Source organism: Biomphalaria glabrata, chromosome 3, assembly GCF_947242115.1.
Source record: "Biomphalaria glabrata chromosome 3, xgBioGlab47.1, whole genome shotgun sequence".
NCBI lineage: Eukaryota > Metazoa > Mollusca > Gastropoda > Planorbidae > Biomphalaria > Biomphalaria glabrata.
This window is the reverse complement of record NC_074713.1, coordinates 8,514,092-8,535,674: the sequence shown is the minus strand read 5'-3', so window position 1 is coordinate 8,535,674 and position 21,583 is coordinate 8,514,092. Positions and strand designations below refer to the sequence as shown.

At 35.3% G+C, this 21,583-nt stretch overlaps 1 protein-coding gene and 1 long non-coding RNA gene across 3 annotated transcripts; one reads left to right on the top strand and one right to left on the bottom strand.

The window, feature by feature from the left end:
* Nucleotides 1–572: 572 nt before the first annotated feature.
* On the top strand, nt 573–3,304 carry LOC129924906 (uncharacterized). Its single transcript, XR_008776782.1, has 3 exons — nt 573–629; nt 2,585–2,650; nt 3,053–3,304. It is a non-coding gene; the product is annotated as an uncharacterized LOC129924906 (long non-coding RNA).
* A 619-nt stretch (nt 3,305–3,923) lies between these two features.
* Nucleotides 3,924–21,106, bottom strand: LOC106078306 (uncharacterized). Of its 2 annotated transcripts, XM_056022467.1 has the most exons (5): nt 20,952–21,106; nt 17,478–17,586; nt 10,758–10,919; nt 5,560–5,742; nt 3,924–4,182 (listed from the first exon to the last, which is right to left on the bottom strand). In XM_056022467.1, exons 2-5 carry the CDS (start codon nt 17,554–17,556, stop codon nt 3,995–3,997), a joined length of 612 nt encoding a protein of 203 aa, XP_055878442.1. In that variant the 5' UTR covers nt 17,557–17,586; nt 20,952–21,106; the 3' UTR covers nt 3,924–3,994. The 2 variants fall into 2 exon arrangements, with proteins under 2 accessions (XP_055878442.1, XP_055878443.1); XM_056022468.1 differs by lacking the exons at nt 10,758–10,919; nt 20,952–21,106 and having other exon boundaries at nt 17,478–17,643.
* Between the last annotated feature and the right edge of the window lie 477 nt (nt 21,107–21,583).

Here is a 21,583-nt window from a genome sequence, read left to right as displayed (position 1 = left end):
TTAGAGGCATATTTCTTATTCAATATCCTAGGACAAATTCGTACAACTCTTCCTCTTTCCATAGTGCCATTAGAGAATGGAATGGGTCTCCTGAATCAGCCAGAACAACTTAGCAGAGCTTAAGTCACTGTTTAAATGCATGACTAGATTGACATATTATCTTCTTTTTTTGAAGTGACGTCTGTTTCTATAAGATGAGAAGATAAGATAGCAAATATTTTTTTTTTCACTGTTTGAGTTTTCAAATGTAGTAAATACCGCTGTTTAAATAATTTAGGCTAATTCTACTGCTATACTACTTTCAAGAAGAATATTAAGACCTCTCTGTTTAAAACTTTTTTTTTTAGATGAGTTTGTCATTTTAGCTCTCGTGTTTATGTTTGTAATTTTATCACAGCGCCTTGAGCCTATATTTTGTTTGTTAACAGCGCTATATAAATAAAATTATTATTATGATTAATATAAATCAAATTATATTTCCATTTCCTACTACATTTAGTTTGCAGTATTAATCAATTATTACTTATTCATTTGCAATGCTAGTGATAAATATAATTTTAAAATACTTTTACAGAGAAGTTTCCTTCGAGACTAAGCTCTCATCAATTGATCTGCAGGATTCCAATGTGGTAAATATTTCATTAAAATTTCAAACAAAAAGGCATGTTTCGTTAATAAATAAATAATACTCTTTTTTTTATATTGCATGATTAGAGTAAACGATTTGTACGTAGCACACAAAATATTCATTTATACTCCTATTTTCTTTAAACATTACATATGAAATAAGTGTTAATTTCCTAAATCTATTAAGAATATATTATGGCTAGTTGATGCCTGTGCTTTGCTACGGTTGAATGAGTAGGGTATATTACAATATATTACGACAAGCTGATGTCTGTGCTTCGCTAAATGAATCGACTTGATATAGACTAACAGTTTACAACAAAGTTGATGCTATTTTTATAGTATTTCCCGTGTCTACGAAGCTCCATATTTTTTCAACACCTAGTGCAGGCATAGCCATTGTCCGCCGTTGGTTGATTGAGATTTTCTTATCGCCGACTTCATCTGTCCTCGGCAGCGGATTTTCTTTTGGTCTCAAATGTGTATCCTTTGTAAGTGACCTCCAGCTGTCTCGTTATGAAGCCGCACGCAACCAGGTGCTGTCTTCTATGCCAGTTAAAGCAAGTTGGCTGGTCTTTCCTTGGTCACCTCTGTTACGTCGCCTAGCTTTCAGCTCACCAAAAAGGACTGCCTTTGGCATACCTTCGTCCTCAATACGGGATACATGCCCTGCCCAGCGAAGCTGTTGGACCATGCTTGGACCATGCTTAAAATGGTTATGTCTGCGCTGGGGTAAGCGATGGTTTAACATTATAACCTCACCCTAAAATAAAGTTAAAGCAAGCAAGATTACAAAGAGAGTTTGTGTTGTTTCACAAACTCAGAGGCGGCCCACGTCGGAGTCGGATCTCTATCGGCTCCGCATATTCACAAGGCAGTGCAGTTAACTTAATAACAAGCTAAAAGCCTATTATTGATAAAGAGATATATTACACATTACGACATGACAACTACCAGATATGTACAATATGTCAGACGAGCGATTTTAGATAATCTTTTGATATTGATTTGTACTTGAAAAAAAAACAACGAAAAGAACAAGGCATCTAGCTTGTACTTCGGCAACGTCTGCTCTATGTCCCAGCTCCAAAAGAGCTATTGCCATTTTTATTTAAATGGAACTAGAATGAGGATGTAGATATACCTAAATTAAACTACAGATTTAGCACTCTCAAGATCTATATCTACTAGATCTAGATCTAAAATATAAATTTGGAATAATGTAGATGTAATTAAAAAAAGACTTATGTTAAAACAAAAGCCTAGATAATCTATTTTAGACTGAATGCAATATTGAATTTAAAAATAGTAGATTTGTTTTAGTACTTTATAACATTGTAATATTGATCTAGACATTTGGAAATAAACATCTACACTTTAATTCTAGAAATTGAAATTATAGATATTGATCTAGTCTAAATCATGGCTGTCTGGTCGTGCGGTTTGCGCGCTGGACTGTCATTTGGATTTATCGATGGTTAAAGGTTCAAACCCTGCCCGCTCCCATCCCCCGTCGTCCTGCGGGAGGTTTGGACTTCAACTCTGAAGGAACATCCAAAACATGTAAAACAACAAACATTCTAAACTAGACCAAGAAATTCTAGATCTAGAATCTACAATGATTTTAATTAGAATATAAATCTAAATCTAGTTTTAAAAATCTAGATCTAGTGTAAAAAATCTAGCTCTAGTGTTATAAAAAACTAGATCTAGATCTAAATCTAGCTATTATGTCTCTTTAAAATACGAGTCATTTTACGAGGTTTAATAAACATTAATATATCGAGTTGTTTTAGTATTTTAGCATTAGATCCACAAGAGAATGTAAAAATCTAGATCTAAATCGAAACGAATACGACGTAGTACATGTAATATGCAAAATATGAAAACTTTTGTTTTCAATAAGAAACTGTAAATAAGAAGCCGTCAAAACAAAAAAATTGTTAAAATGTTACAGACAATCACAAGAGTATTTTACGAATCAAGTGCCTATGAGTTGACCCAAGCAGTTCTCGTAATGGATGTAAGTTAATTCAATGTTAAACTTTTCTTTTAGCAAATTTGTTAAAAGTAAATATCACTCTTAACAAACAGTTATTTGTTTTATTATAAGGCTTATCAACATTGCTGGAAAATAAAATGAAATCAGCAATTACTTTAATGTTATCTTAGCTGTTTGACAGATTTAATTTATCGTTTTAATTTTAACGCTTTTTAAGCCTTTTACCATCTTTTGTCTAATACTACAAGTCTACTCACAAAAAGTCTTGAAAACTGAAAAATCGTTCAAGTTCCTCCTTTAGGAGGTTGAAGCTAACAAAACTTATCAGTAAAATGACAATGTTAGATATTAGTATAGTTACACATTTTTTTTTGGGTAAAATTTCTAATTAAAAACAAAACAATGTTTTTCACTTTATTACAGAATTTAAGTCTTGTGGATAGAATCCTGGGTTTTATAACTGATTTCACAGGACTGTCTGGTCTACCTATTGTGGAGTTGATCATTTCTCCTTTAGTGATATTGATTATAGCAATCGTTAAATTTAATCTTGTCATGTCTAGAAGCAGACGCTTAAATACAATCATGACCAGACTTTAAAATAAAAAAAAAATTAAATCTAGATGTTATGAAACGTAAAAAATTTCATGCATCTCTCATAGAAGTCTCATTTCTTTCTTTTGGTGATTTCATTGATGTAATATATATAATGTAATTAAATTTATAAACTGTTATTTTAAATGATAATCCACATTGTTGGCTACTCTATGTAAGACTGTGTATGAATGGTGTACTCGTCAAGCTGAGACAATCCTTTCGCTCTACTATTGTGCAGTGAAATGAAATATGCGTGCATATCAATAATTAAAATATTAAACCAGAAAAACTTGATAGTTGACAATAGGGGGTCAAAGATGATTTGAAAATAAAAAAAATATATTTCAGAATGTGTCTAGATGTGGGGAGAAAGTAATTTAGGAAATCGCTTATTGAGTCAAACTTAACAATAAACAAGAGCAAATACTAGTTACAACTGAGTTAACTCTTTCTCTCCGTAATTATTTACCACATTCTGGTGGAATCAACGTTGGTAACGTCAGTTAGGAGACAAAGAGTTAAACCATCTGAGTGCAGTTAATACAACACATTCTTCTCCTTCTTCTTCTAACCAACTTTTGGCTGCTGAGCTCTTTTTTAGCCGACTGTGCCAAAGAAAAATAGTGTGATGTTTTCTTCAGTTGCTCAGCACTACCGTATAAACATTATAAAAAAACAACAACAACAAAATACGTGATGATTATCATCATGCTAATTTTAATCTATTTTTAGAATTGAACAGCAAACATAAGACGTTAAAAGTTGAATTTAAAGATTGTCTCTTGTAAAGAAGTAATCCTCACAGACAACACCGAAAGCACAATTCGGTTCGTATAAACCAGGGAAAAAACAGTTGTCCATTGCAAGCAGCCTGTAACTAGGATGGTAAATACCACATGTAGCTAATTTTCTAATTGCATCATCCCGGTATTCGTATTTAGTTTGCTGTGAATAATCTGTAAATAACATAATGTTTAAAAATAACATAGACAATAAATACCTGTATTCAAGTCAGAACTTCATGGTGGAACCTGAAAGGTTGGAACCTTGGTGGACACGGATATAAAAATAGCTTTAACGATTTTTATATTAATTTTATAGTTGATGCATATTGTCGGGAGATACTTACTCTTTAACCATAAAAGAAAAATTTTTTTTTTTTATTTTTATTAGTTTTTCAAGTTCTCAAATAAATAAAGTTTTCTTTTTAACTAGATCTAAATCTAGTTTCATCGGTTTTGAAAGGACTACTACGTTCTTGAAAAAAACTATCACAAAACGTAAGTGTTTCAAGGTCCTAGTTAATAAATAAAAAAGGTTTGTATGGTTTATTTCTAGAAGGTATTGTGATTGCGTAGTTGACAATGCACTTCATTCACCAATCGTAAACAAACAACATTTAGCCACGTTAGTCTCTATCTCTTCTAAACAAATTACGTAATACACAAAGGCTATCACGTGATACGTTTTTTTTCATTGTTTTATCAAACACGTGGCTAGATGTTGTTTGGGATCTTTGGGCGCCTCTGAGTCCGCCCACCTCTAATGGGTAATTGACATTAGTTGGGGAAAAGTAAAGGCGGCTGGTCGTTGTGCTGGCCACATTACACCCTCTTTAACCGTAGGCCACAGAAACACAGGATTTTTACATCATCTGCCCTATAAACTATAAAGTCTGAAAGGGGAACTGTATATATATATATATATATATATATATATATATATATATATATATATATATATATATATATATATATATATATATATATATATACTTACTATAATGTTATAACAGCCTATAATCGATAATAAACTTGTCAAATTCAAAGGCCATATAAAAGTCTTCACAGAGATTTCGAGCAAACATGTACGTTACTTTGTTTTTAGGTTCTTGATTTTTTTAAATATTTGTTTTCCTCTTTAAAAATGGAACAAGCCAAATCTTTAGTGAGATTTCAAAACGTTTTGTCAAGAAAAGTTCAATAAAATAAATCGAAAGTGCAATATCAAGAAATCATTTTGGAATGTGTTTTTAATTTAAAACAAAGTCTGGAACAATGGCCTATCAGTAATGAAACTCTGGTAAGAAAGTTAAATGTCAGAACAGTGAAATATAATGCAGCTGGTGTATCTAAACATTCTTAGCCTCAATCTATGAGTAAATCAAATTTTCAACATCTTTCCCAGTTTTTATGATCTGAACGTGACGAACGAACGGATAGCCTGTTAGACAGACTCCACAAAATTAACAGCACCTTTCCTCCTTTCGGGGTGCCTCTAAAAATAATTGGATTTATTTTTATTTACATTTGAAAACGTTTAAAATGGCCTACCTTTGTAAAAAAGATTCCTATGCTTTTCATGACTGTATGCTTCTTTAAAAATACGATATGAGAAAACAAAGTTCATAATATCAAATCGATCTAATTTGAAATTCACCCAAACACATCTTGTTTGTTGTTGCAGAATTTCCAGTTTCTCTTTTAGATCAAAGACTCCTATGATAGCTAACCGATCTAAATAAAATTAAATATAATTGTGTGATATAGGCTATAAATTACATATTATTTATAAAATATTAATATATATAATCCTCTTCTTACACTAAAGATTATCTATTACTGGACATGAAATAAAGGTAATTGTCAGCGCTATTTGTATACCTTGCAAGCGCTTTTCAAGGTTCACTTGACTATATTAGTACATGTATATGAGATGGTTTGCAGATCGGACAACTCCCCATAATATTTTGACTTGTAATGTGGTGTTTCGTGACAAATGTCTTGAACAATGCATTTTTAAAGAACATGGTTTGCATTTCTATTATACTCCACAAAGTTAATTTCCCTAGAACAAATTTACAGCTTCAGAAACATGTGCTGTCTCATTCTGTTCTGCCTTGGTTCTTCTCAAGATTGCTTGTAATAACTTAAAATCGGCTTGAACTTTGTTTTTGTAATTTGAATGAGAGCTTGTCCATCTTTAAAAATCACTTTATCTGTCTGTCTGTCTAGTGATTTCTCCTAAACCCATCTCGAATCAAGCTGAAATTTCGTACAGCTATTTCTTTTACCCGACAAATGAAGAATCAGTAAAATTCTGGCACAGTGGTTTTAGGAGGAATGCTTAAGGAGGCTTGAGCCCTATAGTATCAATTTAGGTCTTTCAACTTTATTTGTATGCATTTAAAAAGCGATCACGACAACATCTATACAGGCACCACTTTTCTTCATCCCGCTCTCCCAACTGGTCCAGTACAGGCACCACTCTTCTTCGTCCCGCTCTCCCAACTGGTCCAGTACAGGCACCACTCTTCTTCGTCCCGCTCTCCCAACTGGTCCAGTACAGGCACCACTCTTCTTCGTCCCGCTCTCCCAACTGGTCCAGTACAGGCACCACTCTTCTTCGTCCCGCTCTCCCAACTGGTCTAGACAAATAAAAACAACATGAAATTACGCTAAACAAAACCAATTGGTAAAATATTTCTAATTGCACATATGTATTATTGTTAGTCTAGATTTATTCTAGATTTATTACTTTTTTTTTTTACATTACTGATCCAAACTAATTGATACAAATTTGCTTAATATTTGATTTTTCTTTTTAATTTTTTTTTTTTTAATTTTATTTTGTACTTTTAATAAAACACAGACTTTTACTTGGGTAGATTTATTAAGGAACCATGGGAGGAAAAACAATTGCCAATACAGACTCGTTATTGTGTTTTGAGTGTTTTATAAATTGTTAACACTTTAATTGCAGAGAGTCGTGTAGGTGGCTTTTACTTTGTTGAAAACATTAATAGAGCCTACAATAACATCTCTTAAGGAACTAAGCAATGAGCTAGCCCCAGTGTTCAAAATACTTTTTCAGGCATCTCTAAACCAGGACAGAGTACTAAAAGACTGGAAAGAAGTCACTGCCTTATTTAAAAAAGGAGAAAAATCGGACACAGGAAACTAAAGATTAGTTTAACTAACCAGCATCACATGTAAATCCTAGAACACATAATACAGGGGCGTAGTTAGGGATTTAGGGGCCCTGGTGGATTGACCTCTTTGGGAGCCCCTTGCATTTTGACATTTGACATCATAACGTGAGATAATTTAATTAATAAATATATAACCGTACATTCAAATTGGTACAGTATAACAGTAAAATTAACAAGAAATAATCATTAAGACTTTAAATGAATAATATCGTTGTACTGGCAAAATAATGCAAATTGACAAATCTCAATTCATATCGCTTCAAGTCGTGCTTTTTTGTGCAGCAAAGGCATCTATAACATCATCTGCATCGATAGTGTTTAGTATTTGTGACTCCATTGACATTAAAGCCATACTAAGCCTTTTTTTGCGTCATTGTGCTCCTGAGATAGTTTTTGATTAGCTTGAGCTAATGATCCCTCACATGACGCAATGGAAGTGGCCTGAGCTAGCGGTATTGGAATGGATGTTGCAAGGTTCGAGCACCAGGGGCAGCCTTAGCAGTGCGCATGGTCCTGGGCAATTGTCTTGTGTGGGGCCCTGAGCTGTAAGGGTAGACTATATATTTAGCTTACCACATCACGCTAACGGGATAATCCGTCTCTAACATTATAACAATAACAATTCAATATGTCCGCGTTTAACGCTGTGAGCCTTATTTTTGTTACAAAACATAGAACATGACGTAGGTACTGTCGGCCTACCATTGGCCGCTTAAGTGCACTATGTACTGTGTTGTAATTTTTCTGCATAAAATATTTTTCTTTTAGGTTAAAAACGTATTTAAAAAAATACTTTCATGGCTGCACGATGTCTATGCACGGTAGCTTATAAAACACGTAGGCAGAAGAAGGCAATCCAAAGAGTTTGTATTGTATATAAACATCGACACCAATCGGATTTTATTAGGAAAATGTGTTGTGACAATAAAATCTCCGATCGCGTGGCCCCTCTCATGCGCGCTGCCTGGGGCGGTTGCCCCACTTACCACCCCCTAAGGCCGCTACTCTTAAGCATACATCAATACCAAAGTGCTCGTGCATGAATGATATCAATGAACAAGCGATTTTCCTGTATTTAATCGAACAGGAAAAAAGTAACACAGTTCTTCATCAGCGTGTCATCATCCATAGACTCCAAGAGGTGTCTTAGTTCAAGAAGAAACCCAAAGGTGTCCACATGGTTTTTCAGCCTTTGGAATATGTCCTTCATCTCCATATGAAGTCTATCCAGCACTTCTGTCGCAACATGTTTGAATTGCAATTTTATTGACAGCCTTACATCAGAACTCAACTCCCCATCAAGTCTTTTCTTTTTTTCTGGTTGTTTTGATGACAGAAAATCCATAGCATTCACTACCTTCTTTTGCTCTTTCGATGGATTGGATGATCAGTTTTGTCAGATTCTCACCATTTTGCAGAAAGCATGAAAGGGTTTTAATCTCTTCAGCAGCTTCCCATATGTGCAGTCCATACTTTTGTAGTTTCTTCAGAACTATATTGATCTGGCGCAGGAGATTTGACCAGAATTCCAGAAAAGCAAAAACATTAATAAATGTCCACTGCATGAGGAAGATTCTGTGCACTGCTTTTAGTGTCCATTCTTTCAGTTGTTGATTCAGAAAGTTTCTCTAACAGCTTGATGATTTTGGTGAGATGCAAGGGAACTACTGACTTAGCTACTTCTCTTGCGGACCACCTTGTATTGCTCTCCTTTTTTAAACTCCAGGCTCCAGCTTCTTATAATTCGGCCGTCTCTAGGGTGAATTGGAAAACAAGTTGAACAAGTTGTACAGTTCCCCCCAAAAAGGTAACAATTGCTAGATATATCTCAGTAGCATGAAGAGCTTCAAGTTTGAGAGAGTGATTATCACAGTTCAGAAATGTTGCCTATGGATTTTTGTCTAAGAGACAGACGGCCACTCATTGTGGCTGCGTTATCATAGGTTTTACCTCTGCACAGATCAAAGTCCAGTCCAATATCAAGTTCTTCACAATATTGTTCATCAGGTTTCAAAATTTCAAAGTAACCAATGAATGACTCTTTTATTTCGAAATTATCAACATCCAAGTAACGAACTATTAGAGATAACTGTTCTTGATGAGAAACATCTGGGGTGGAATCAAGCATCAGAGAAAAGTAACAAACTTGCTTGACTTTCCCAAGAGTTGATTTATTGCCAATCAAGTTTTTGGTGACAAATAATGTGTCTTCCCTCATTCGATTTTATATAACTGATGTTTCGTAACTTCATCAAATTCTGCAAAAAATGTAAAAGATGCTAGGAAGTTCAATGTGTGGGTGAATTCAGTTTTTCGTTGTGACCACGTAAGCTTGAGTTTGTTTTTGCTAAGTACTTAATAGCTGCTGCTACACGCTTCGGAATATCACTACAATACTGCTGATTTTTCAAAATTTGAGCATGAAACATATGTGAGAGTTCATCTGGTTCTGCCTTAAGCTTTTCTTCTTCTAACTTCCTCTTCAAAAAAGCTTTTCTGTGCCGAACACCTTATTCATGTTCTTTCAGTCTCTCAGGTTTCTTCCATTTGGTGAAACCAACTCCTGGCTTGCTCAATGCACTAGATGTCTTTTCTGATGCCTCAGAAAACAGTGCGCATGCAAAACAAAATGGACATCCCAAGTGTGGAGAGAAGAGTAGCCTAGATCGGTTGCAAATTTCTCATGTTGGAAGCTCAATTACAGCTTCTTTTACTTCTGGAGAAAATGATTTTGAAAGGCCATCTCATGACTCCTCATCATCTGCAGCACTTACTTAAGATGTTTTCTCTGACTGTGGTAAAAGGTATTCCCCTGGCTGAACTTCAACCACTATCCCAGTAAAATTTATAAAGTTTGGATTCTATCGTTTTGCTTCAGTTTTTTTTTTTTGAAGGTGAGTGAAATCTCAAAACCCTACTTGAATCTAATGAGTGAAGCTTGCTTTCGTTCTTTTAATCCTATTGCTTGACGTCAAAGATTCACTCTAGTAACGTAGTCAATAGTATTTTATTGAAAAGGGGATTTAAAACCCAACTCTTTACCAGCTACATAAATGGAAATGCGTAACTGTAACTTTGCTTACCTTTTTTTTATTACTTGAACCTAAAAACCTCTCCTTGGCTACGTTCATAGATATTTTTAGCTCTACTTACGGTTTTATGTATGTATCATATTCGTAATAAGACTGAATGACTCCAACATATAACTCTGCTTAAGTTTTTTATTTGAGGGTTTGGGTTTTAAATCTCAAAGCCAGTTCCTAGAAATTGATAAGAATTTTGCTTACTTCTTCATAAAAAGTTACTTGAATTGGTAGGTAAATAAATGAGTAAGTTAATCGATTCCGATGGATATTTTACTTAAAGGGTGCTGAACTCAACTCCAAATCTACGCTCATTGTATTTATAAATTAAGAAGACATAAGAATAATTAATTTTAACTATAATAATTAATATAATTTGGGCTCGTAAGTAAATAAATACGGATAAAACTATTTAGCTGAGGGCTTTAAAAATATAAAAAAAAAATAACAAAGAAACCGTCACAATATCTTTGAACTTGATTGTAGGTAAGAGGAGTGTCAAACATTTGAAACTTCAAACACATTTGTACATTCTTGTGTCGATATATTTGAAAGCCAGGATTTTGTCGGCACTTTTCAGGATCTGGTTTCGGGTCAGGATAGTTGTTTAAATTATATCCTTGTAAGAAAAACATACAAATACTGTTTATAAAAACAAAACAAAGCTTACAGTAGGGGTAATTCAATTAATTATTTTGGTTCATTTAGGAAATTAAATTTGTAATAGATCTAGACTAAAAATAAGAAATCTGCGGGATTAAAATAATTTTTTTACAATTGATTTTATTTAGCGCAATTTTATGCTATTATCCTTAACTTAATCACATTTTCCGTTGACCTTTACCTATCCCATAGTCTGTTGGACCTTTGGGGCACCATGCAAAGATTCGTCGACCATCTTTCTCCATTCCTCCGTCTTTTGCCTTAGACAGAACCTCTTTCAATGACAGGCTCTCATCCATTCTTTTATGTTGTCCTCCCATCACTTTCTCTTTCTGATTCTTCTTCTTTTCCTGGCACTGTTCTCTGAAGAAAGGTCTTTGCGAGCCCCGAAGATCTTGTAATATTGCTATAGATTTTAGCTTACGTTTTTTACGAAAGTTAGCAGGTCATCATGGGGTACAAACGCTGTCTTTGAATGTGATACCTAGGATCCTTCTATAGCATCTCAATTCCATTGCTAGGATCCTCCTCTCTAGCTCTGCAGTCAGCGTCCAAGACTCACAAGCATATAAAAATGTGGCCATGACCAGGGAGCGCACTAGTCTGATTTTGGTACCGAGGGCTAAGCCTCTGTCATACCATCAATGTCATCTGCAAAACTCAAGTTAGTAATTCTTCTTACTTTAATGCTTACAGTATCTTCATAGCCCTCGACAGCATCTTACATTATCCTTTCAGGAAAATATAAACTGTTGGTGAAAGTTGGCAACCTTGTCTTACGCCAACTGTGGTTTTGAAAAAGACCCAATACACCGCACTGGTGGCATCCTTCTTGAGATTCTGAAGAACTTTAGTTATGTTTTTATTTATGTTGTTCTTTTCAATTGTCGCCCAGAGTGCCCCATACCACACTCAATTAAAAGCTTTCTTCTAATTAATGGAAAAGAATCTCTTGGTTCTGAAGGAACAGAACTAACAAATCCTAAACCTAAGAATACTCTGTGAAAAATACCTTCAACCCAAACACATAATCAAACAATAAAAAAATCTAACAGACTTTTACTAGCCATCATTAAGTCTTCCTACTTGGAAATATTAAAAAATATTAAAACCTGATCTGTTATTACACAAACGAAACGATTGATTTTAAAAGCTCTGCTCTACTGTTAATTGACAAAAAAAAAAAAAGAAAGAAATCCGTTTTTATGTTAACTGAGGGGGTAATGACAACTTACTTCATAGATACTTTCATGGCCCTTAACATTCCAAATTGTAAGACCTGCCACATCAACAGACAATTTCAAAGTGAGTAGAATGAAATTTTGTTGATGCAGCAACTAGATTGACTTTATAGGTGTCGTAGAATTTGGACGAATTTTTCTGGGATGCCGTATTATCTAAATACTTTCCTAATGGCAAGACAAAATACCAGATAATGAGGTCCTTTAAAGAGCGGGTCTGCAAAGCATCCGCACAATCCTGATGGAGTTCCAGCTGCGATGGGCAGGACACGTCTGCAGAATGGAAGACCGCCGATTCCTAAACGACTCTTGTATGGCAAACTAAGGCGGTCAAAGAAAACGCTTGAGTGACACCTTCATAGCTTCTCTAAAGGCGTTTAGCATAGACCCAGCCACCTGGGAGACAGAGGCACATGACAGAGCATCATGGTGACGCACTGTGAAAACTGGTGCAAATTTGCTGAGGAAAAGAGAACAACGATGGCAGAAGAACAACGTCAGAGAAGATAAGCAAGGCCAATATACTAGCTCCAGCTGAAATAACCTGCCCAGTGTGCAGCCGAACATTCCGGGCTCACATAGGTCTCACCAGCCACATGAGGAGGCACAGAACCTCAGTGCAAAGCCCTCAGCCCCCTAAATGACAAAGTGGTCATCATTGAACAACGATGAACGAACTATAAACATTTGCCACTGACTGAGCTAATATCCGCTCCTCTGTGGATCCGCACGTCTAATAGAGTTGACCTCCATCGTTTGGAGATGCAAATGTATTCAAAGCCAGTTCTGTTGGAATTGATGTTGGTGTTAAAGTGTCCCATCAGAATTAGGTCACGGCTAGGTGTTTCATCAAGTGCAGTTTGAGGTTGATTATAAAAATCATCTTTGACGGTATCTTTTGCATCTTCTGTAGGGGCATATACTTGGATGGTAGTAATTTTGATTTGGTTTGCTTGGAGTCGAGGGTAAACATGCGGTCGCTGACTGGTTTCTAAGCAATTAGCGTCGAGGCTGCTATTTTAGACATGATGATGCCTACACCACCAATTAAAACACAAGAAGGAACAACCGAGTTTTTTTTAGCATCAAGGCAGGTGTGCGACAAGTGTGCATCTTATGTCCCTTTCTCTTCCTCCTAGCCATCGACTACATAATGAGATCTTTGTGGAGACAGCTTACCGCCCAATGCGCCGAACAGCGCGGGAGGATCTAAGTCTAGCTCTAACAACAAAGCTCGACATAAGTTAAAGAACCTCTATAAAGTCTAATATAAATGTAGTGGAGTGGATACATTTTCAGGAAACACCGGCCACCCCGATATCCACGTGACCCTTCCGCCTAGATGGCACCTTATCCGCGCAATAAAAGGCAGACCAACGTGGGCACTGTCCATTCGACCGGTATCTCTTGTCGCTGTAGTGTCCGTATGTTACTGGACCTACGTCGTCTCCACTCCCTGTTTGTGTCTGGTTCTACACCATGTGTTTATGTATGGCTGCAGGTAATTGCATTTTACTTTTTTATGTTATATTGTAATTTTATTTAGTAGTCTACATAGAATATCGCTACCCCCGGATTTCGTCCATATTGTTGGATTATCGTTATTTTTAGGAAACCAGTATGTAAATGTTTCCATTTGTTGAATTGTGTACCTTTAGTATACCATACGAATTAGATCATATATATAATGTTAAATGTCCATCTTGTTAATCTAATTCTACAACCAGTGTGTAGATACTGGCTTTGATGAACCAGTTGTTCTATTTAATTGTTATTGTCTTTTATTGTTTATGTTTCGGGTGTTCCATATCTCTCTTGTGTTTGTATAAGAGATGGTTGGTTTACACTATAGGATTTTCTTTTCGTTTTAGTATTTAGACTTTGATGTTGTGTGTACAACTTGGTCTAACCATTTAGGCTTATTAATTATTTTTAGTTAATGCTCATTTGTTATTATGTTTTATGTTTGCCTTTGGCAGGTCTTTAATGTATAATAAACAGTTTTGAATCGCCCTACGAGTCGCCTTGTCCTTTAGTTTGTTCTGTGCCAAACCCACCACATAAAGCACATGTTGATGTTAAACTGTTTCAATTTTAATAAACTTACTATTTATTTACTACAAGATAAATTGTCATAAACAGCTAACTTTCGAAATAAAAGCAACTATCATTGTATTGCTGTCTAACAATCAATGATTGTAGGGAATCAGCTCAATTTATTATGGTTAAACAAAAGATTAAACCAACGAGGACTGGTCGTGTGTATGTGTGTGTGGGGTGACACCTAAGACTAACTGCACTAGGGTGTCATCCGCCCCAGAGACGCCACTGATTATTCCACTATTTAAAATCTAATTACTCCATTAACTTACATTAGAACCTTGCCAATAGACCAAAATGCAGACAAATCTAAGACTGGCGAGCTTCTCTTCCTAGTCCTAGTACAAGATCTCGATATTCTTTCACTGATGTGTACTACTTATGGTTCTCATTTTTTTTTTACGGATTATTTATTATTAAACTTTATTTTAAAATTATATATAAACTGAAAAAAATATTCCTAAAATTGAGTCACAAAGTTGGCATTATCAAACAAAGAAAAACAAAAGTTGTAGGTGTTAAACCCAACTCCGCTATCAGGCCTAAATTTCTGGGCATTACGCAAAGCACTTAAACAACCAGGAAGATAAAGAAAGGCCTCGAAATGACCTAAGCTATTTGAGATAGTAATCAACATATTGTTTTTTGAAAATGTAGCACGGAATGTGCTGTCCGGATCTACAACTATAAAAAGCTCTCATTGAGACCTTTTTATTTGCCACGAGACTTTGGTGTTATTTACATTGTCCTTGTTTATGTTCCGCCTACAGCCAAGACGGAAGTTGCAGCTGCAATCATCACTGACGTAGTGCATTAGTTTCAGACAAGGTCACCAGACGCACTAGTAGTTATACTGGGTGATTTTAATAAATGCACCTTGAAGGTTGAACTACCCACCTTCTACCAACACATCTCATGTCCAACAAGAGATAACAGAACACTGGGCTTATGTTACTGTAACATCAAAGGGGCATTCACATCTCGTGAAAAGCCACCACTAGGATCATCGGACCACAACACAGTACAACTGCTGCCTAACTACCACACGAAACTTAAAGAGGGCAAAATCATTCAAAAAACCGTACAAGAATGAACTCAAGACAACATTCTCAAACTTCAGGGTTGTCTAGACTGCACCGACTGGAATCTGTTTAAAGAGACCACTTCAAATCTGGAAGAATGGGTCAAAGCAGTGACCAATTACATCAAATTCTGTGAAAACATGTGTATCAGTACTAAGAGCATCAAGATATACCCCAACAATAAACCATGGGTCACTGCAAAAATAAAACGGGAAATCATCAAAAAGAAAAGAGCATATATGAGTGGCGATAGGCAGGAAAGGAAAATAGCTCAACGTAATCTGAACGTCGCTCTCGAGGAAGGGAGGAGAAACTACTGCACCAAGCTGGAGGACTTGATTAATACAAGTGACATGAGACAGGCGTGAGGCGTCATGAACAAAATGTCAGGAGCACAAGTCAAAAGTAAAAATAATCTTGCTACGAAAGACGACAAAACATTATCCAACAAGTTAAATGATTTCTATTGTCGTTTTGACACTAACGATTTTAATTATCTAAAACTTAAAGACCTGGAAGATGTCAAAGTTAACAACTTTTTAGAGTTAGCGATTACTAAAGACCGAGTCTGCAACATTTTCAAAAACGTCAACCCATTGAAAGCTGCTGGGCCTGATGGTATAAAAAGGCGAATCTTAAAAGAATATGCTGAACAACTAGCTGAACCTTTCCTAGAGATTTTGTCCACTTCATTACTAAATCATGAGATACCACCTGTGTGGAAGTCGTCCATAATTGTACCTGTGCCAAAGGTTTCCAAACCAAAGGAAATGAATGACTTTAGACCTGTTTCACTTACTTCCATTGTGTCTAAATGTTTAGAAAAACTGGTTAAAAGGTTTCTTCTGAAAGATCTTTGTAGTAAGTTGGACCCTTTACAATTTGCTAACCAAAAGGGTAAAGGTGTAGACGATGCCATCCTAAATATTTTATATTGTATCTGCAAACATCTGAATTTACCTAACACTTACGTCGTAAGATTGTTCTTTATTGATTTCTCATCAGCTTTTAACACTATACAACTTCATTTACTCATTTGAAAAGATGAAAGCGTTGAAGATTAGTCCATACATAATACTATGGGCTAATGAATTTTTGACACAAAGACCTCAGAGGGTTAGGGTAAACAATGTAATATCAAATGCACGCATAGTTAGCACAGGGGCGTCCCAGGGGCCTGTGACATTTTGTTGTGGTTCATAAGGTAGTGCTTTTTGCTCCTTCACAAAATTCGCTGATGATGCGGCTCTTCTTGCCCTGCTCTCAGAGAGCTCAGACGTAAATGAGTATTTCAGAGAAATAGAACACATTGAAAAGTACTGTAAAGATATTTTTTTTTATTAAATGTTAAAAAAACAAAATAAATAATAATTGATTTTCGTAGGGAAAAGAAAGAAAATGATATTGTTTCTGTAGCTGGAGAAACTATTGAAATAGTACAAACTTTTAAATACCTTGGCACTATCCTAGACAATAAACTAAATTTTACTTCAAATACTGATTATATCAGCAAAAAAGGGCAGCAAAGATTACGATTACTGAGAAGACTGTCCTCGTTCAATGTGAGTGAAAAGGATTTGGCTACGTGTTATCACGCTCACATCTGCAATATTTTAAGTTTTAATATGACTGCCCGGTATGGCAATCTGAGCATTAGTAAAAAAACAAACCCCATCTGGGCAGCTGTTTGAGATAAACATCCCTAAAACTGCAAAAAAGATTCTAGAAATAAGAAATCACCCTTTGGGTCAGGATTTTGTGATTTTACCATCACAAAAGAGATACAAGACACCGATAGCAAAGACAAACAGACACAAACACTCTTTTGTACCCCTGGCAATCAAATCATTAAATAGAAACAATTGATATAAAAATTTTTTCTTATGTAAATTATGAGTGAGTCAGATATGAAAGTATATATTTTTTCATAGTTACTATAATCTGTTTGGTGTAATGCACAAATTGTACGACAAATTTCCTCACGGACAATAAAGATTATTATTATTATTATTTTTATAAGCTTTTTTTTATTTGATTGATATTATATTTCATATTATATATGAACTTAAAAAAGAAGAAAAACAGAAATACCTGGAAGACCCAAAAGGTAAAGTCCTAAAGTTGTCCTCATCAAACAAAGTAAATGAAGACAGAAGATGAAGATATTCATGATGAATGTTAAGAACTGTTTCTTTCAAGTCTGACGAAAATAATGGAATTCAAGACTTTATGATTACACACGTATACCAGAAGATGGCGATGTAAACGTGGACAGTTGGCAATATTACACGAGGTCTTATTTTTATTTTTACAGATTTAATTAAATTTCGTATTGATTTTTTTCTACTGGACGCCCTAGCAATAAGAAAATAAAAAGACAAGATTATTATTTTGGCATTAAAGTTTACGAGAAAAAAAAAACAGGATTGCAAACAGAGATAGTTATATCATACAAACTCGGAGACGTCTTTTGGCGTATTAGCCACTGATAAGAAATATTCAGGCCATGTTCTTGTTCTTCTTTTAAAACTTGTAATAAAATAAAATGCCAACAGATATAGTCCTAGATCATAACTTGAGCTACATTTAGTTTCTAAACAATGTCCATGATATGGACATATAATTTGCATTTCTATACTTTATAAGCTAAAATCGATATTAGATATTTTGAATCTTTATTAAATGTTAGATAACTTAGAAGACCAATTTTTAACAATTGTTAGGTGTTAATTTTTTCCCCTCATACTATATAATAGCTGATTCTGTGGTTAAAATAGTTGACATATGTGTATACTGCCCGGAACACTTTTAAACTCATCAATAAAAAGGCCCTAAATAAAATGCTCCCTCAGCCCCAACAAATTGTTTAACCGTCATATTCCTTTTTTTTTTTACAAAGCTTATATCAATTCACTGCAAATGTTACTCCACACCTCGCTTTTATGATTGCTACCTGTGTGTCTGTTTCCAAAACCTTAAAGTGAACTGGTTTATGGCTCACAGCTGTAACAAAAATAAAAGTCTACATAATTAATCTCAACCTCAATAAACTGTTACGTCATTAAATGTCGCGTTCAAAGTCCGTCTAATTAAGTGCGTCTCTAACTAAACTCAGCTAAGTTCTTAACACGGGAAAGGCTTCCAAAATATAGTATTAACTTCTCGTGAATAAGAAATGTTAAAGTTTCCGAAGATGACGATGACAAGGGAATCTTCTATATTTTCTTCTAACTTTTTTGTGTCATTCTTTACTAAGAGATTTATGCCGCGCATACATAGGCTTACATCAGCTTTGAATGGGCGACCTGCATATCTCCAGAAATATCATGTCTATTGTGCAATTATACATTATATATTGTGAACATCGACCCCGTGGCATTCAATAAATTATGCCGAAGCCAGCCAAAGTTAATGCTGAAAAGTGGTTTGAGTCCCAAAAAGTCCGTGGAGTCTGGGAGCGCATGAGGCGCCCTGACCGCACTTCCCCATGGTGGAGGCTGTCCAGGCCTGAGCAAGCTATTATAGCACAGTACAGGACAGGCCACTGTCCTGTTGGCTCATATTTCTCACGTCTATGGCCAAATTTCGATTCACGGTGCCCCCGCTGCGGGGAAGAAGAGGAAACCGTGCCTCATATTCTGTTTGACTGCCCCAGACCTGCTGATCTCCGCATCGACAGGTCTGTGTAAACCAAAAATTCTCGACCTGGATGGTGACGTGTACGCACTACGCAAGACAGCAGGGTTTCTGTCCAGGGCTTTTACAAGAGAGGACTTAAGCCTCTCAAGCCCTCACTCAAATGGAGTTTGATGATGATGATGATAAATGCTGATGATATAACAATGCGGATGCTCTTAGCTGGGGCTTCATCGTTTGTGATTTTATTCTTGACACATTACAGAATCCATCTTAAAAGCAGTTGCAAAGAACAGTTGTTTGGTTTAGTTTGATCTAAGTGCATGCAAGTCTGTCAACTATGGCCTACAGCTGATTCAGCAATAAAAGTTGCGCCGTCCTGTGCCATCAGCGCAGAGGATTAAAATCTTTCTAGCTTTTGTTTTTGCCCTCAATCTGAGAACGTCGAAGAAATTCTTAAGGATCTTTTTTGAAGAAATATACTTCCGTTGATGTCATCGTAATCGTGACGCAGTAGGTAGGAAAACGTTATACACAACAGAGTAGGTGCAAGTACTTATCCCTGTTTGACAGACTTAAACAATTAAACTTATTTCCTTTATTCTTTAAAACATTCAATGAGATCTGGCGTTTTGGGAGGGCATCCTTTTTTCATGGGAGTTACAAAAGGCCACTTTCACTGACCACGTCAACAGCTTTTGACAGATTAACAAATACGATGACGAGCGGTCTGTCTCTCTCTCGAAATGTTTTCATGCATAAGTCATAGAGAAAATATCATGTCTATACTGTAATTTAACAGCTCGCAGCCTTTAGAGCTGACTCCCACAGAGGTCTATAGAAACGGTATAACCCTGATTGAAAGACTAAACTAGATTTTTAGCTTATATTGGAACACTGCAAAATCTGTTTCTTTTTTTTTTTTAAATATAGGCTAAATCTGCATGGGTTAGATCAGCCTGACATTAAAAATTGAAATGAGAAAACACCATATCATATTTATTTTAAACAGTTTTTTGCAGCATAGCTAAAAGACTCGGCAAAGAAAACATGCTTTTAAGAATTACCAACAAATGTTCTACAAGTATTTTCTGAAAAAGAATGTCGACCACATAGATAAAGTGAATGGTCTACACATCCGTTAAAAATAGCTTTTCTGTTTTCTCTTTTAACAGCTTCGTACTCCTCCATAGATTACAGACACAGTGGCTGCATTATCGTATCCCTGAGCTGACGCACCATTAAGTCAAGTACTTCATGATTTAAGATTCTAAATCTGTATGTACTAGGGTAATTTAAAAATAAGTGTGTTTAATTGACTATTTCAATAGACATTGTAATTCAATAACTCTATGTGATATTTATGATCATAATCTTGATTACATACTTCATTCCCTTATCTGCTCAATATTCTACTTTTAATTTCTGTAGATGCAAACTGTTCTGTTAAATATATTCTAATTGATAATTTGTTTTATCTGCATGCTTAAGACTTAGTAGTTATAGATCTACAATCTACATTATCCAAAATAACCCCACAAAAATGCTTACTATTCTTTTCATTATTGCAGAAATGTAGCCAGATTTATTTGTGATTAATATGTGTTATTGGCTACTGTGTCATGTAAGTTACTTGTATTTGTTATTTAAAGAGTATCTAATTGTCGCCCCTAATTTTACTCTGCAACACATCAATGTTTTCTTAACCTACAGCACCTCTCCCTCTTTCTTGTTTACACGATAGGCGTTTTTTTTTTTAAATACAGGGGGAATAAAAACAAAGTGACATCAAACTTCTACACCAATGATGCACTAAATACGACCCGCAGGCCGATCCTCCCGTGATCTCATTCGGCCCTCCAAAGCGTCAGTGTAGAAAATACCCTAGCCCTTATTTTCTTACAGAAAGGTTTTTAAAAAGTTTCTTACCTAAGTTAGGTCCCTGACAATGTCTCTGATGCATTGGTACCGTGACATTTAATATTTGTTTAGTTTACGAAATGGGAGAGCAGAAAAATCTAAAAGTGGTCTCAGAATGTAGAAACTACCTGGAAAAGTGAACGGATCTTTAGTTGTTTGCCGAACCTGATAACAAGCCAACATACTTTTATATAAATGAAGTAAGGCTGCTTTAAAAAAAAAAAAAAACATTTAATATAAACGGCATTCTAAACCAAACATTGATGCATTTTTGGTTTGAGCCGCGAATAAAAATATTGTTAAACTATTCCTAGAGATTGGAGGATCGATGGGAATATTTATCAAAAAGAGACAAGAAAATTAATCACTCAGAAAATCAACTCAGTTACACTACAGGCCTTAATACACTGAATGACTACACAACACACATTTCGTGAACACATTCTCACGGACGAGTTACAAGCACATGTAAACATAAGAACGACAACCGATACAGCATATAATTTTCATAACATTCACCCCCAGTTCAAATTGTGCTTACTAGAATTATTAACAATGAAAGAATTAAGTTAACTCAGAACAATAATAGAGAGTCATGTATACAAAAAGTAAAGCTAGATACGGTGTAACACACATTTTAA

Coding starts and splice junctions, on each gene's coding strand:
- LOC106078306 (XM_056022467.1), bottom strand. CDS start 17,556: ATGAATATCTTCATCTTCTGTCTTCATTTACTTTGTTTGATGAGGACA. Junction 5,743..10,757: donor AGTTCAAAGATATTGTGACG/GTTTCTTTGTTA, acceptor AATTTTATTTAG/ATCGGTTAGCTATCATAGGA. Junction 4,183..5,559: donor TAGGAATCTTTTTTACAAAG/GTAGGCCATTTT, acceptor TGTTATTTACAG/ATTATTCACAGCAAACTAAA.